Source organism: Schistocerca serialis, chromosome 4 (genome assembly GCF_023864345.2).
Source record: "Schistocerca serialis cubense isolate TAMUIC-IGC-003099 chromosome 4, iqSchSeri2.2, whole genome shotgun sequence".
Lineage (NCBI taxonomy): Eukaryota > Metazoa > Arthropoda > Insecta > Orthoptera > Acrididae > Schistocerca > Schistocerca serialis.
The window spans coordinates 274,923,413-274,935,589 of record NC_064641.1 but is presented as its reverse complement, the minus strand read 5'-3'; the positions used below and the strand labels follow the sequence as shown (position 1 = coordinate 274,935,589).

Sequence of the window (12,177 nt, the reverse complement as noted above, 5' to 3'; positions counted from 1 at the left end):
GCCTAGGGAAGCGAGGGTGAGCCAGAGTGTAGAGTTTGGCGAAACATAGTTTGAGAAGCTAACGAAATTTGGCGTCTGCCAATCGGGCAAGTTCAAGCGGCATGCCGGCGAAACTAAGTCCACAGTGGCACAGCACTGGGAGAACTGGGAGGTGTTCACTGCTACAGGGCGCACGTCCAAGAGTGAGAGCCCTGCGACGGGCGGCCGGGTACATCGAACGCGGCCACACGTCTTCCTCCGCCCGGATTGGTCAGAAGCCGTGGAACCCGCGGGGGCGGCATAGAAATTTCCAGAGCGTGGCCTGGTCAGCCTAGCATAGATGGCGTTACTTCATCAGCACACGAGGGAGGCGTGTGATCGAGGTAGCTTTCGTTGGTGCTGACTTCCTGTTGCCAACTGTGGGAAGAGAAAATTTACAGACAGCCAACACTGCCGGCCGAGGCTTGGCTGTAACAAGAAAAATAAAGTTACCTCTTGAAAGGTAATGAGATAAGGTAAAATCTTCTTTCAAATAACATTGTGATACTTGATGTATAAGTTGCATTGCGTTGCTGATGTAGTTTAGCATCCATTTTAATCGTTTAATTAACATTGTGACACTTAAAAGTAATCATAGAATAATTTAGAGGTGTAACAAATTACTTTTTGGTCCTTTTGTAACGCAACAAGTTATTACGAGATAACATTCGTTGCAGTAACGCAGGCAGTCATCTAGTAAGGTGGCTGCAGGATGGCTTTTTTTTTTTTTTTTCGCTCTGCTCATAGCACAGATGACGCTGCCTGCCACGAGAGCTGCATAGCATAACATTCAGTCGATATGAAGATTCATACCCTCTACGAATCTAAATAATCCATTTTAATAATTATCCGATTTGGTTTAAATTTGATACAGAGCCTTTTAATATTATTGGAATGATGCTGTCAAAATTTCAGATTTTTATTTATTACGATTCCGGAGATAAAGAGAATTACCTAAAAGCCCTAAAACCTATGCTTGTTTTCTAAAACCAAGTTGGGAACAATAACAGATTGATTTTCACTATGCTTTGAAGCCATTAAAAAGTTGTCAGTGCATAAAAATTAATTAATAAGAATTTTCTTTTTAAAACTTTAGTCACTTTGAATTATGTAATACAAAAATCAGTCAAAATTATTATTTGATTATATTTCGTTGTGTGAGTACGTGAGAATGATTCAGAGAGTGTATGTGGGACATACGTTAAAATTTAATATTTCGTTTTACATACAACCTTGCACAAACGAACTGTGGGAAAGTTATGTTGCAACCACGATTCAGGCGACTTATGTCTGTGTCAGCATGCTTTTGTATAAAAGCAGCCAGAATGGCAGTTAGAGGCGGACTAAGTTTATTTATTAATTTGTACAATAATTCGCACTTTGATTATTTTTATTAAACATAAGAAATTGAAGTTTTGCTGACATTAATTGCTATGAAATTAGTGATTGGGTTATTTAAGATTTGCCGCGAGAACTATAATGAAGGATCGTTCTCATTGGTCCTTTAGATCAGCAGCCAATCAGAATTAAGCGGTTCAGGAACGAACAGAGGAGTGTGCGGAGAGGAGAGTACCTCGAGTGGTCGCTTGCTAGCTGACCTACAGTTAATACGATGTTAGGTCACTCCTTAAAAATACTCTGTTAGATGATGAAATAGTGAGCTAATTTCGGTTAGAGCATATCGTGACTGAAGCAAATGGAGTTACGAACATTTTAATGGAAATTTGGTGTTTCCAAGTTAAATAGTTTGAGAGATATGAGCGTGTGAACTTTCTGTCCTCCATGTGGCATGTTTAGTGCTCTGTATGAAGTATTTTGGCAAGCACATCTTATGAAGAACGCCACTGAAACGGCCGAATGTTTAACTCGCGAATAGTTGTGGGTCTGTGACTATTAGAACATGAAAATGAATCGGGTCAGACTACCTAACATTCTGGCTGCTTTCGAGTGAATATTTGTTATACAGACAGTGAACTTTCAATGATAACGTTTCACCAGATTAAGTACGAACTTGATAGCCATTTCTAGTGTTCCAATATAATTAAAAAAAGAGTTAATCTAATTTTAAACGCTTTTCTGCAAGTAGACTGAATACACCGAACGACCGATTTTTTAATCATGAACTTACAGGAACTGACTTTCAACTATAGTTACGCGGCCTCTGTGTAGTGGCTATTAGGTAGTGGTTTCATCAACGCTGCTTTACAATGCCTAGCTCGTATCTGCTCCCACAGAATGAAGGGATATCGGCAAGAATTCTATCGAGTTAGGTGGACTGAACGATAGCGATAACAACCACAAAGACGACCGACACCGTCCCGCTGCATCCTGTGTCTTACACAAACTGTGTTTGATAGATCAAAGTATAAACTTGCCACTTGTTGGTGATGATAAGCAACCAGAGCATAATGCTGCGGTGATTTTATTTTTCATTTTGAATTTTTTGAGAAACAATACTTGAAGTAAAAATTATCGGTGGCAACTATATATTTCTAATTCATTAATTACATTGCATAATTAAATGTTTGCTTTCAGCTATGTATTGAGCATATGTTTTATACTCACTCTAATATTCCATAGCGATAGCTACATTGTTGACAATGGAATTTACGGATGTGAAACGGAAATTTACTATTGAGACATTCCACAAATGATTTTTTTGTATTAAGGTATGAAAACACATATCACCATGTTAAGCAGTTGAGGTGGAGGTTGCTTAATTCTTTTAAGTGTGTATATGTGTACGCAATTCATAGGCAAATATCCTTGAACATAAAGCTGTTTTATGCAAATATCTTTGATGACAGCTCCTATTCAAGAGAAGGCTAAGTAGTTACTTCAGAAATAATGCATTTCTTTCAGTTTGGTGCCTACAGCTTGCATCTACATTCTGACTGGTTGCCCTATTTCAATACTATACTGTGACTGATTGGAGAGGGGGAGTGGATATTGGTAGTGTGAAGGGCTGTAAAGTACAACTTACCTAGTTCCACCACTGTGGATTTTTATTGGCTTGAGAGAGGGTGAAAGGGAAATGGGGCGTAAATGGTCAGAGGATGACATCATTGATAAGGATAGCGATGTAAGTGATGAGAGTGATGACCCAACATTGACAGCCTTGCTTGTGAAGTCGAAGATAAGACAATGAACTGGGTCATGGGACGCTACAAATGTAAAAAAAGTGGTCCAGAACGTTCTTAGATAGATTAATGATTTTTTCCTAAGACCTTCATTGTTCTCCAATGACATAACGATACAGTTATTCCTGCATTTTACTAATAAGAACTAATACAAAGGCGCTTAATCTATCGAAAGTGTACTAAATTCGACCCGCTTCCTTTTCAACCATGATCATCTTTGTCAGTTAAACAATGTAGGAAATCCTGCTATTACCATATTTTCACAAAAGCTTTCGACTTTAAGTTCACCCTTATTGACTGTATAGGATCATAAGAAAATCATTACGGTGAGTACCCTTTCGTTTCTGGCAATTCCATAATGTTCTCAAGTCCCGAAGAAATGAGAGGGACAATATTTAATCAAAGATGTTAATCTCACATTGACCTCCATACTCGTTGCTGACATACAAAGAGACTCCAAAATAGATGGCGCTCTAATGCCTATCATTGTCAATTCAAGCTCATGTTGTGACTCTAACTATTCACTAAACTCACAAGAGAATTTCCATTACTTGTACCACTGGATTCGCTCCACGATTTTACACTAACTACAAAACAACGTAGTGTGCCCCATATGTCCACTTAGTCTCCTCTGAACACTAGTTGCTTCACTTGATAATAAGAATCAACATTGATTTCGGAACACAGGTTGGAACACAGCTTGAAAATGTTCTATGGTCTTTTTAAAAGCATGGATTACGAAGAAAATTAGTGATAACCAAGTCATTATGTTTTCAATATATGCAATGTGTATAGTTCTAATGTCCCAGAAAAACTATTTGGAAATGCACTTTAAGTCATAAACTGAAAACCTGTTGAAAATAGCACCACCACACATACACTTTCATAAACTTAGTGCAATGAAAGTAAAGGGGGTCCCCACTTATCTAGTACTTGTGCACTGTACGTGAATGTAATTTTATGCTTGTAGCGCCCAGCTGTGAAATGGGACTGTCTTCTCATTTGTGAAAACAAATGATTTGATTAGTAAAAAAAAAAAAAAGATCAACAGAGCAAGCGCTTCCTGTTTACTAGCAACCTGGCACACTCAAGTGACTGAATTCAAAGAATAAGATGGTTTGTGGCAAAACAAAAATGAGGGAAATGAATTTGCAAAAAGTATATTGTCACTAAACATTAGCAGAAACTTAACACTCCAAAGAGATATTCCAAGATTTAAATTTACAAACTGAAGAAAAGTAGTCTTTGTAACACACAATTCTGATTGATTGAAAAACTAATCTTTACACTTAAGGAGAAGGTAACGTCTTTAAATTTACAATATCGTGAAGCAAAATAGTGTGAGATGCAATAATCTGCTTCCAAACAGTTATGTGTTAGTTACCTATGAGCTCCTATACCAATACGCGCAAGCACACGTACCAACACCTATACATGGAATGATTCTGAGTACATGATGCCACACTACCGTCACCACAAAGTTAACATACATTATAGGAAATAAATCACAGTGATCTTAGTAGCAGTAGTAGCTTTATTCACCCATAGATCTCTTTTTACAAGAATTAGGACCTGTCAAAGTATTTAAAAATTTGGATCAATTTAAAATAAGCTAATTCATATACACATATATTTATAGACTTCTAGTTAGAGACAATCATTAGATTTACTCCCGATATACAATACTTTTTTTACAAATAACTTATTAAATAACATAATGCCACATTGTTCAATCATGTCTCACTATCAGTCTCTGTACATACTATACACACATTGTTCCATAATACTTCACTCACTACACACACACACACACACACACACACACACACACACACACACACACACACTAGTGATGTCTGGGCCATTTTCTGTACTGCAACTTCCCATTTGCTATCCTGAAAAGCTGAGTCAGCATCCGTCCACAATGAGTGAAATGTTGAGCTCAGAAAGAGGAAGAGATGTTAGTATTGTGCTACACATAGCTTGGGGGTAAGTATTTCTAGAAAGAAAAGAAAGAAGGAAAAAACATAAAGTGAGGGTGTTATGTGGAATGTTGGATATTTTATAATCATTATAATTATTATTATTATTTATTTGTATAACGTTTTATATCAAAGTCCTACTCTGTTTTAGTTAAGTAATCCTTCAATATATAAAATGTATTGCTTAACAGGTAATTTTTATCTACTGTTTTAAATAAGTGCATTTTTGCAACTTCTTTAATCTCTTTTGGCAATTTATTGTATCGTTTTATTCGTTGGTGGAAAATGTTGTTTTGAGTTTTATGTTTATTTTTTATTGGTAAATGTAAGTTGAGTTTATCTCTTGTTGCATGGTCATGGACAGCGCTGTTTGTGCAGTAATTACCAATGTTATTATTGATGTCTACAACTGACTGGTAAATGTATTCATATGGAGGAGTTAAATCCCCAGTGTTCTGAACAGATCTTTACAATGAACTCAAATAGTATTTTTGGTTATTATTCTTCTGGCTCTTTTCTGGAGTTTGAAAACTGTGTTCATGTATTGTGCATTTGTTTCTCAAAAAAGAATACCACAGCTAAGAATTGAGTGTATATATGAATAATATGTAACTAAAACACACTGCATGTTGCACACTGATGATAGGATTCTAAGGGCATAAGATGCTGATGACATTTCGTTTGCAAGTGCCTTTGTGTGTTCACACCACTTCAACTGAGAATCAATATTCATTCCTAAAAATTTTGCATTTGTTACACATTCTATAGAGGTGCAATCTACATTTAATTTAACATTGTCATTTTTCCTCTTCAAACTGGAATTCATGGCAGTCGTTTTCTTTATGTTCAATGTCACTTTATTACTTATTGACCAATCATAAACTTCCTTGAGAGTTTCATTTGCTTTCTTGGCAAGGAGTTCTCTTGTTTACTCAGTGACTATAATATTGCTGTCATCAGCAAAGAGGATTTTTTCACCATGAGTTGCACTGTTGGGAAAGTCATTGACGTATATGAGGAACAGTATTGGTCCTGATATGCTACCTTGCGGAACACCTATATTAATGCATTTTGGTTCTGATAAGTTTTTTACTAAATGTTTGGATCTATTTGAAGTACGTGTTATCTCTAATCTTTGTACTATATCTGTTAGGTATGATCGAAACCAATCATTAGCTACCCCTCTTATTCTTAATGCTTCTAATTTATTTAATAGGATCTTGTGGTCGACTGTAACATAAAGCCTTAGAAAGATTCAAAAATATGTCTGTGACACACACACACACACACACACATACACACACACACACACACATTAGTGATCTCTAGGCCATTTTCTGTACCGCAACTTCCAATTTGCTATCCTGAAAAGCTGAGTCAGCATCCCTCCATAATGAGTGAGATGTTGAGCTCAGAAAAAGTAAGTGAAAAGTGAAAGTGCTCTTTATCAAGAGCATCAAGTGCAGCTTTTGTGAATACTACTATGACTGACTCTGTATTTTTGCCTCTTCGGAAACTAAACTGTGATTCACTTAAAAGATTGTATTTACTCAGGTAATTCATTAATCTGTCTTTCATTATTGCTTCTATTATTTTTGAGAATACCGACAGCAGGAAAATGGGCCGGTAATTTGCTGTGTCTTCTGCATTACCTTTCTTAAGCAAAGGTACAACTCTTGCCTGTTTTAACTGCCCTGGAAATGTTCCTCATGTGAAGGATTCATTTATTATATTTGTTAAGGGGTCTTGTATAATCCCTATGCATTGTTTCAGTACACACATTGGTACTTCATCTAAGCTGACTGACTTTTTATTTTTTATTTTTTGAATTGTTTTACTGACTTCATTCTCTGTGGTTGGAAGTAACATCATTGTATTTAGTGCAGCATTATTTACAGGTGTTATATTTGTTTGAGGGAATTTTTGCTGTAACTTCTATGCAATACTTGAAAAATGCTCGTTTACATAGTTTGCTAAGTGCTGTGGATCATTTATTACTCTATCCCCCTCCCTTAGCAGTATGTTATTGTACATTTGCTTGCCTCTCCCCGTTTCCTTTTTTCTAACTTCCCAGACTGCTTTGCTTTTATTCTCTGCATTATATATTATTTTGTCATTAAATGACTTTTGCAGCAATCAGCACCTTCCTATAGATCTTTTTGTATCTGTTATAGAAATTTAAGAATTCTGGATCATAGCGAATCTTTTTCATGGGACTGAGGTGTTTAAGTGTTTGGGAGGACTTCGTAATACCTGCTGTTATCGATCTGTTTTTGTGAGATGTTGATACAGACATGCATACTTTTGGAAATGTTTCAAAGTTCAATTTAAACAATGTAGAGAACTCCGAGAACTTCATATCCCCATTGGTTTCCTTATACAGTTCATCCCAGCTTTGTTTTTCTAGTTCGTCTGAAAAATCTTTTATTCTAATTTCTGACAGATGTCGTTTGTAGGCTTGTAGTTTAGGGAATGATTCGATGCCTGACTTTACTGTTGTTATTTGAAAGAGATGGTCTGATATTCCGAGATCTTTTACAGCTACATTACATTTTACCCTGTCCATATTTGTGGCCACATGGTCAATTACTGATGAAGTCGTTGTGGTAACCCTTGTTGCAATATTGACCAATAGGGGCATGCCAAAACTTTGAAGGATGTTTTTTAAGGTGCTGCTGGATTCATTTATGATGTTAGTGTTGATGTTAATGTCCCCGCTTTCTTGTGCATCATACTATCTACATATCAGTGTGGATCTCCGCCTGTCTCTCAACATAAAAACACAGCATAGAGCCTCCTCGACTTCACCAAACCGAGTCTGAACAGCGAGTAATGTAATGATGTAGTCCGCTCAAAGGAGCAGAACCACACAGTCCAACGGCCGCAGGCGACTCCCATTGGTCGAAAACAAAACGGACTCCCAAAAACTTAAAATATTCTAAGTGACCGAGGAAAGAGGTTGCTGCGATTGATATAGACAGAAAACAAGATACAATCAGAGAACAATGAAGGTACGGAATAAAAAGTCACCTCTCAAGCTTGTCTATCTAGTTGTTCATGACGTGGTAACACTCAGAAGAGCTTTTTTGTTTACTTATGAAGATTCATTGAAACAGACTTCCCTAAAGTATCCATAACTTGAAACCTGAAGGCTGTTCGAACTTTCGTCTGGTCATCTTTATTTAAATTATCTCATATTTTTCTAAAGAGACTATATGTCTGTCATCATAGTGGATAGGATCCACGAATTTCATGAGAGTACTTGCTTCATGTTATTTATGTACAAAGATGGCCAAGTAGATAATACTCATACATTAGTCGCACTTGACACGATGGAATGGCTTTCGATTTCGCAGAATCCAGATGTGCTGAGTATTTGATTTTTTTATAAGTTGTTTTCTTTATCAGCTGTTCCTACTTTACCTATACGTATCCTTCACAAAAGATCGGTGAATGCGCGGGAAGTAAATAATGGAGGGTGAGAAGAAGACCTGCTATATTTATTCATTGTGTTTCCGTTTTTAAATGTCTACATGTTAATATTCTGGGTTCACTTTTGTGTTGGCAAGTTGTTGATAGTGGAGATACACTAAACAAACAGGTTTGTCTAATTGCTGGACATTGTTGACGTGTTTGGGCAGAGGGACTGTTGATTCTGGAGATAAAATCACACAACTTGTAATAACAACAGCATTCTAACACCCTTAAGAGGTTAGGGTTGGATTGAAGGACACTGCGTGATAACGCATCACAGAAAGCATTCTGCTGAGAGCTCTTTTTGTAAAAATCTGGCAGTGCTGCAATTTCATACCGCATGGCAGCAATAAACAAACTGAACATAGGTTAGACTTCTAAGTCCGTCTTCAAAAGTGTCATTTTCTTCCATTGTAATTACAAACGGAATAATACAGGAGTTTAGTAACTACTGTGATGAATTTAGAGGGATATGGACCAGAAGCATCGATTTTTCCCGCTTTGTTGAGATGTGTGATAATTTACATTGCAGGTACTCAGTTAAAAAATACATTGCAGTGAAGTATATTGCTTTCCAGATTCTGCGAGGTCTGAACTTAAGGATGAAGAGTGGCGAGACAGTGGCGCTTGTCGGAAGTTCTGGCTGCGGGAAGTCCACGTGTATCCAACTCATTCAGAGGTTCTACGACCCGCTCCGAGGAACGGTACGTATCTCAAACTACGTCTTCGCCGTTCATGGCGTGTAATTTCTTAGAAGAATGAGTCACAAAAAAAATGGTTCAAATGGCTCTGAGCACTATGGGACTTAACTTCTGTCGTCATCAGTCCCCTAGAACTGAGAACTACTTAAACCTAACTAACCTAAGGACATCACACACATCCATGCCCGAGGCAGGATTCGAACCTGCGACCGTAGCAGTCGCGCGGTTCCGGACTGAGTCACAAACTTCAGATAGAGATCCTACCAGACATGCTACAAACTACGTCTACATGCTACAAAGTACGTCTTCGCCGTTCATGGCGTGTCTTTTCTTAGAAGCATGAGCCACAAAGTTCAAGTAGAGAGCCTACCAGACATGCGTGTCTCTAAACTCATTGTTTCGTAATATCTTTTCAGTGCCAATCAAACGAGGTATAAGCTCGCTATCAGATGTTATTTTGAAGATTATGTACGTTGTCGATTATTATTGTACGTACGGAAGTTGCTGTCACTGTGCGCTCGATGCCCACACCCTTCGCATTTGCAGAGACGTTGATCAAAGTATCCGTGAGACGTTACTATTCTAAGTGTGTTGTATTAATATTGACTGTCTACTGTAATTACTGACACAGTCATGATACCTCAGTTTTCAGCCATTATCCACAATCAGGATCGCACTCTTACCCTTAGTAGCGTATTTCCCATTCTAGTTGCGTACGTAAGATAGTAACTTGCTATTTATCAGGTGTGCCAACTTACAGCAACATTCCTACATATTTTGTTTTTCTCATTTCATACTATCTCTTTCTAAAGGTAATAGACTTGAGTACTTAACCATCCTGGTGGAAATAATAACTGACGTTTCCTTGTCTTCTGTGACCTCATTTTCAGTAGTTTCTTACTTTCGGTATATTTATGTATCGTCATCTGTTTGTTCCCGTATTTTATCAGTTCTAATATCTACATGACTGTAGGTACTGGAAGACGTATCAGTTTTCATGCATTCAACTGCAGCCAGTTTTCAGTTCACAAATTACTCAAAACGTATCTTTGTAATCAGGCGACGGAGAACTGATGGTGCACCTGGCACACAGGTCAAAGTCTCCAATAAAGATGAAGTGCTACTCAGATGTCACTGAATGCTAATGTCATAAGTTAATAGTCCAGTATGAAGCTTACGATTAGCGCAGTTCTCTGCTGACGACATACTCCACACACGCGTTAATGAAGTATCGTTACCCTCCATTCTGTGTGATATTGTACGTCACGAAAAACCAATTTATTTTTGTCCATTCGCTCTCGTTCGAAATCTGTATCGTGTAAACTATGCGATGTTTGGTGTTGACAAGTTTAAGTCGTGTTTTATTCAAGTTTACCTTCCGACATACAATGCTTGTATAATGTTGAACAGTCCACCACACTCTTTTACATAGAAGCTCAATCCTGCTATTTGGAGCATACTGCTACCGTCTTGTAATGTCGCCACTTAATATTAACAACTTCTTCCTGATGTGTTGACATTTTATACTATGTGTTGTTGCAGGTCTTTCGAATGAGTTCAATAACGTCGATCACATACATAGATTTTTTAGAAATTACATGTTCATCCCTCCAGTGTACGAATTTAGCGTTTAACATAGTGCCTTCTGGCCCTACATCTAAACTCAGTTCCTCAACTACTGTAGGTGGAGCTGGACGGCCACGATATCCGCAGTCTCAACGTGGGCTGGCTGCGCTCGCAGATCGGCGTGGTGGGCCAGGAGCCGGTGCTTTTCCAGGCCACCATCGCGGAGAATATCCGCTATGGGCGGGACACCTGTACCATGGAGGATATCGAGGAGGCCGCTAAGATGGCCAACGCTCATGACTTCATCTCCAAGTTACCGCAGGTGAGACTAATCATTCTCATCCGATGCCACAACATACACAAACTGACAGGTTTGCTTTCCCATCGATATAATTCACCTTGTAACTGTAGAACTTGTTCCTTGTGCTGAATAGTTTTCTTCCGATATTTGATGTTACTTTTTTAACTCAGCTTGCTCTTCCAGTAATATATACATTACATACACAGAGATGGCTGGGAGGTATCTGTTTAGAACGAAAGACTGATGCCAAATGCACTAGAACTTGAACCCGGATCTCCCAATTGATGTGAGTGGTTGTGTTTCGTGTCCAACCCAAATTCTCAACTTGGCACACGCTAGTAGCATCCACTACTCACTCATCAACTTATTCACAGCAAGCTATGTATTGCCTGAAGAGGCTCTGGCCCTATTCCACACCCGCGCTGAAGTTATCAAGACTGTCATCCCTACGGATATACTACATGTGTAATGCGTGCTGTTTGTTCTTCCAGACATATCTTACTGCCTTGATAACTTCAGTGTGGGTGTGCAACAGGGTCCAAGCCTCTTGCGCTAATATGTAACTCGCTGCGAGCAAGTAGCAGAATGGATAGTGGACGCTACTAGCGTGAGAAAAGTTGAGAATTGGGTCAGACAGGATCCGTGTGCGAATGGCCACTAACCTTTGTCTGGCCACTGTGACACGCAGAGCTCCACTGCAGCTGTGTGCAGCGGAGCGCTGGTTTGCTGCGGAGTGTCTCTTATGTTTCAAATGTCACTGAGCACTATGGGACTTAAAATCTGAGGTCATAAATCCCATAGACTTAGAACTACACTATTGGCCATTACAATTGCTACACCAAGAAGAAATGCAGATGATAAACGGGTATTCATTGGACAAATATATTACACTAGAACTGACATGTGATTACATTTCCACGCAATTTGGATGCATAGATACTTAGAAATCAGTACCCAGAACAACCACCTCCGGCCGTAATAACGGCCTTGATACT

General features: G+C 38.4%; 2 protein-coding genes across 2 annotated transcripts in view; both read left to right on the top strand.

Annotated features, from left to right (window-relative positions):
- Positions 1-12,177, top strand: part of LOC126473837 (ATP-dependent translocase ABCB1-like) — a 675,020-nt gene that overhangs the window by 78,812 nt on the left and 584,031 nt on the right. The window lies entirely within an intron of this gene.
- Positions 1-12,177, top strand: part of LOC126473838 (ATP-dependent translocase ABCB1-like) — a 234,788-nt gene that overhangs the window by 78,649 nt on the left and 143,962 nt on the right. Inside the window, exons 6-7 of the mRNA XM_050101165.1 lie at positions 9,193-9,318; positions 11,000-11,203. Coding sequence (XP_049957122.1) covers positions 9,193-9,318; positions 11,000-11,203 — 330 coding nt within the window. The remainder of the gene's footprint in view (positions 1-9,192; positions 9,319-10,999; positions 11,204-12,177) is intronic.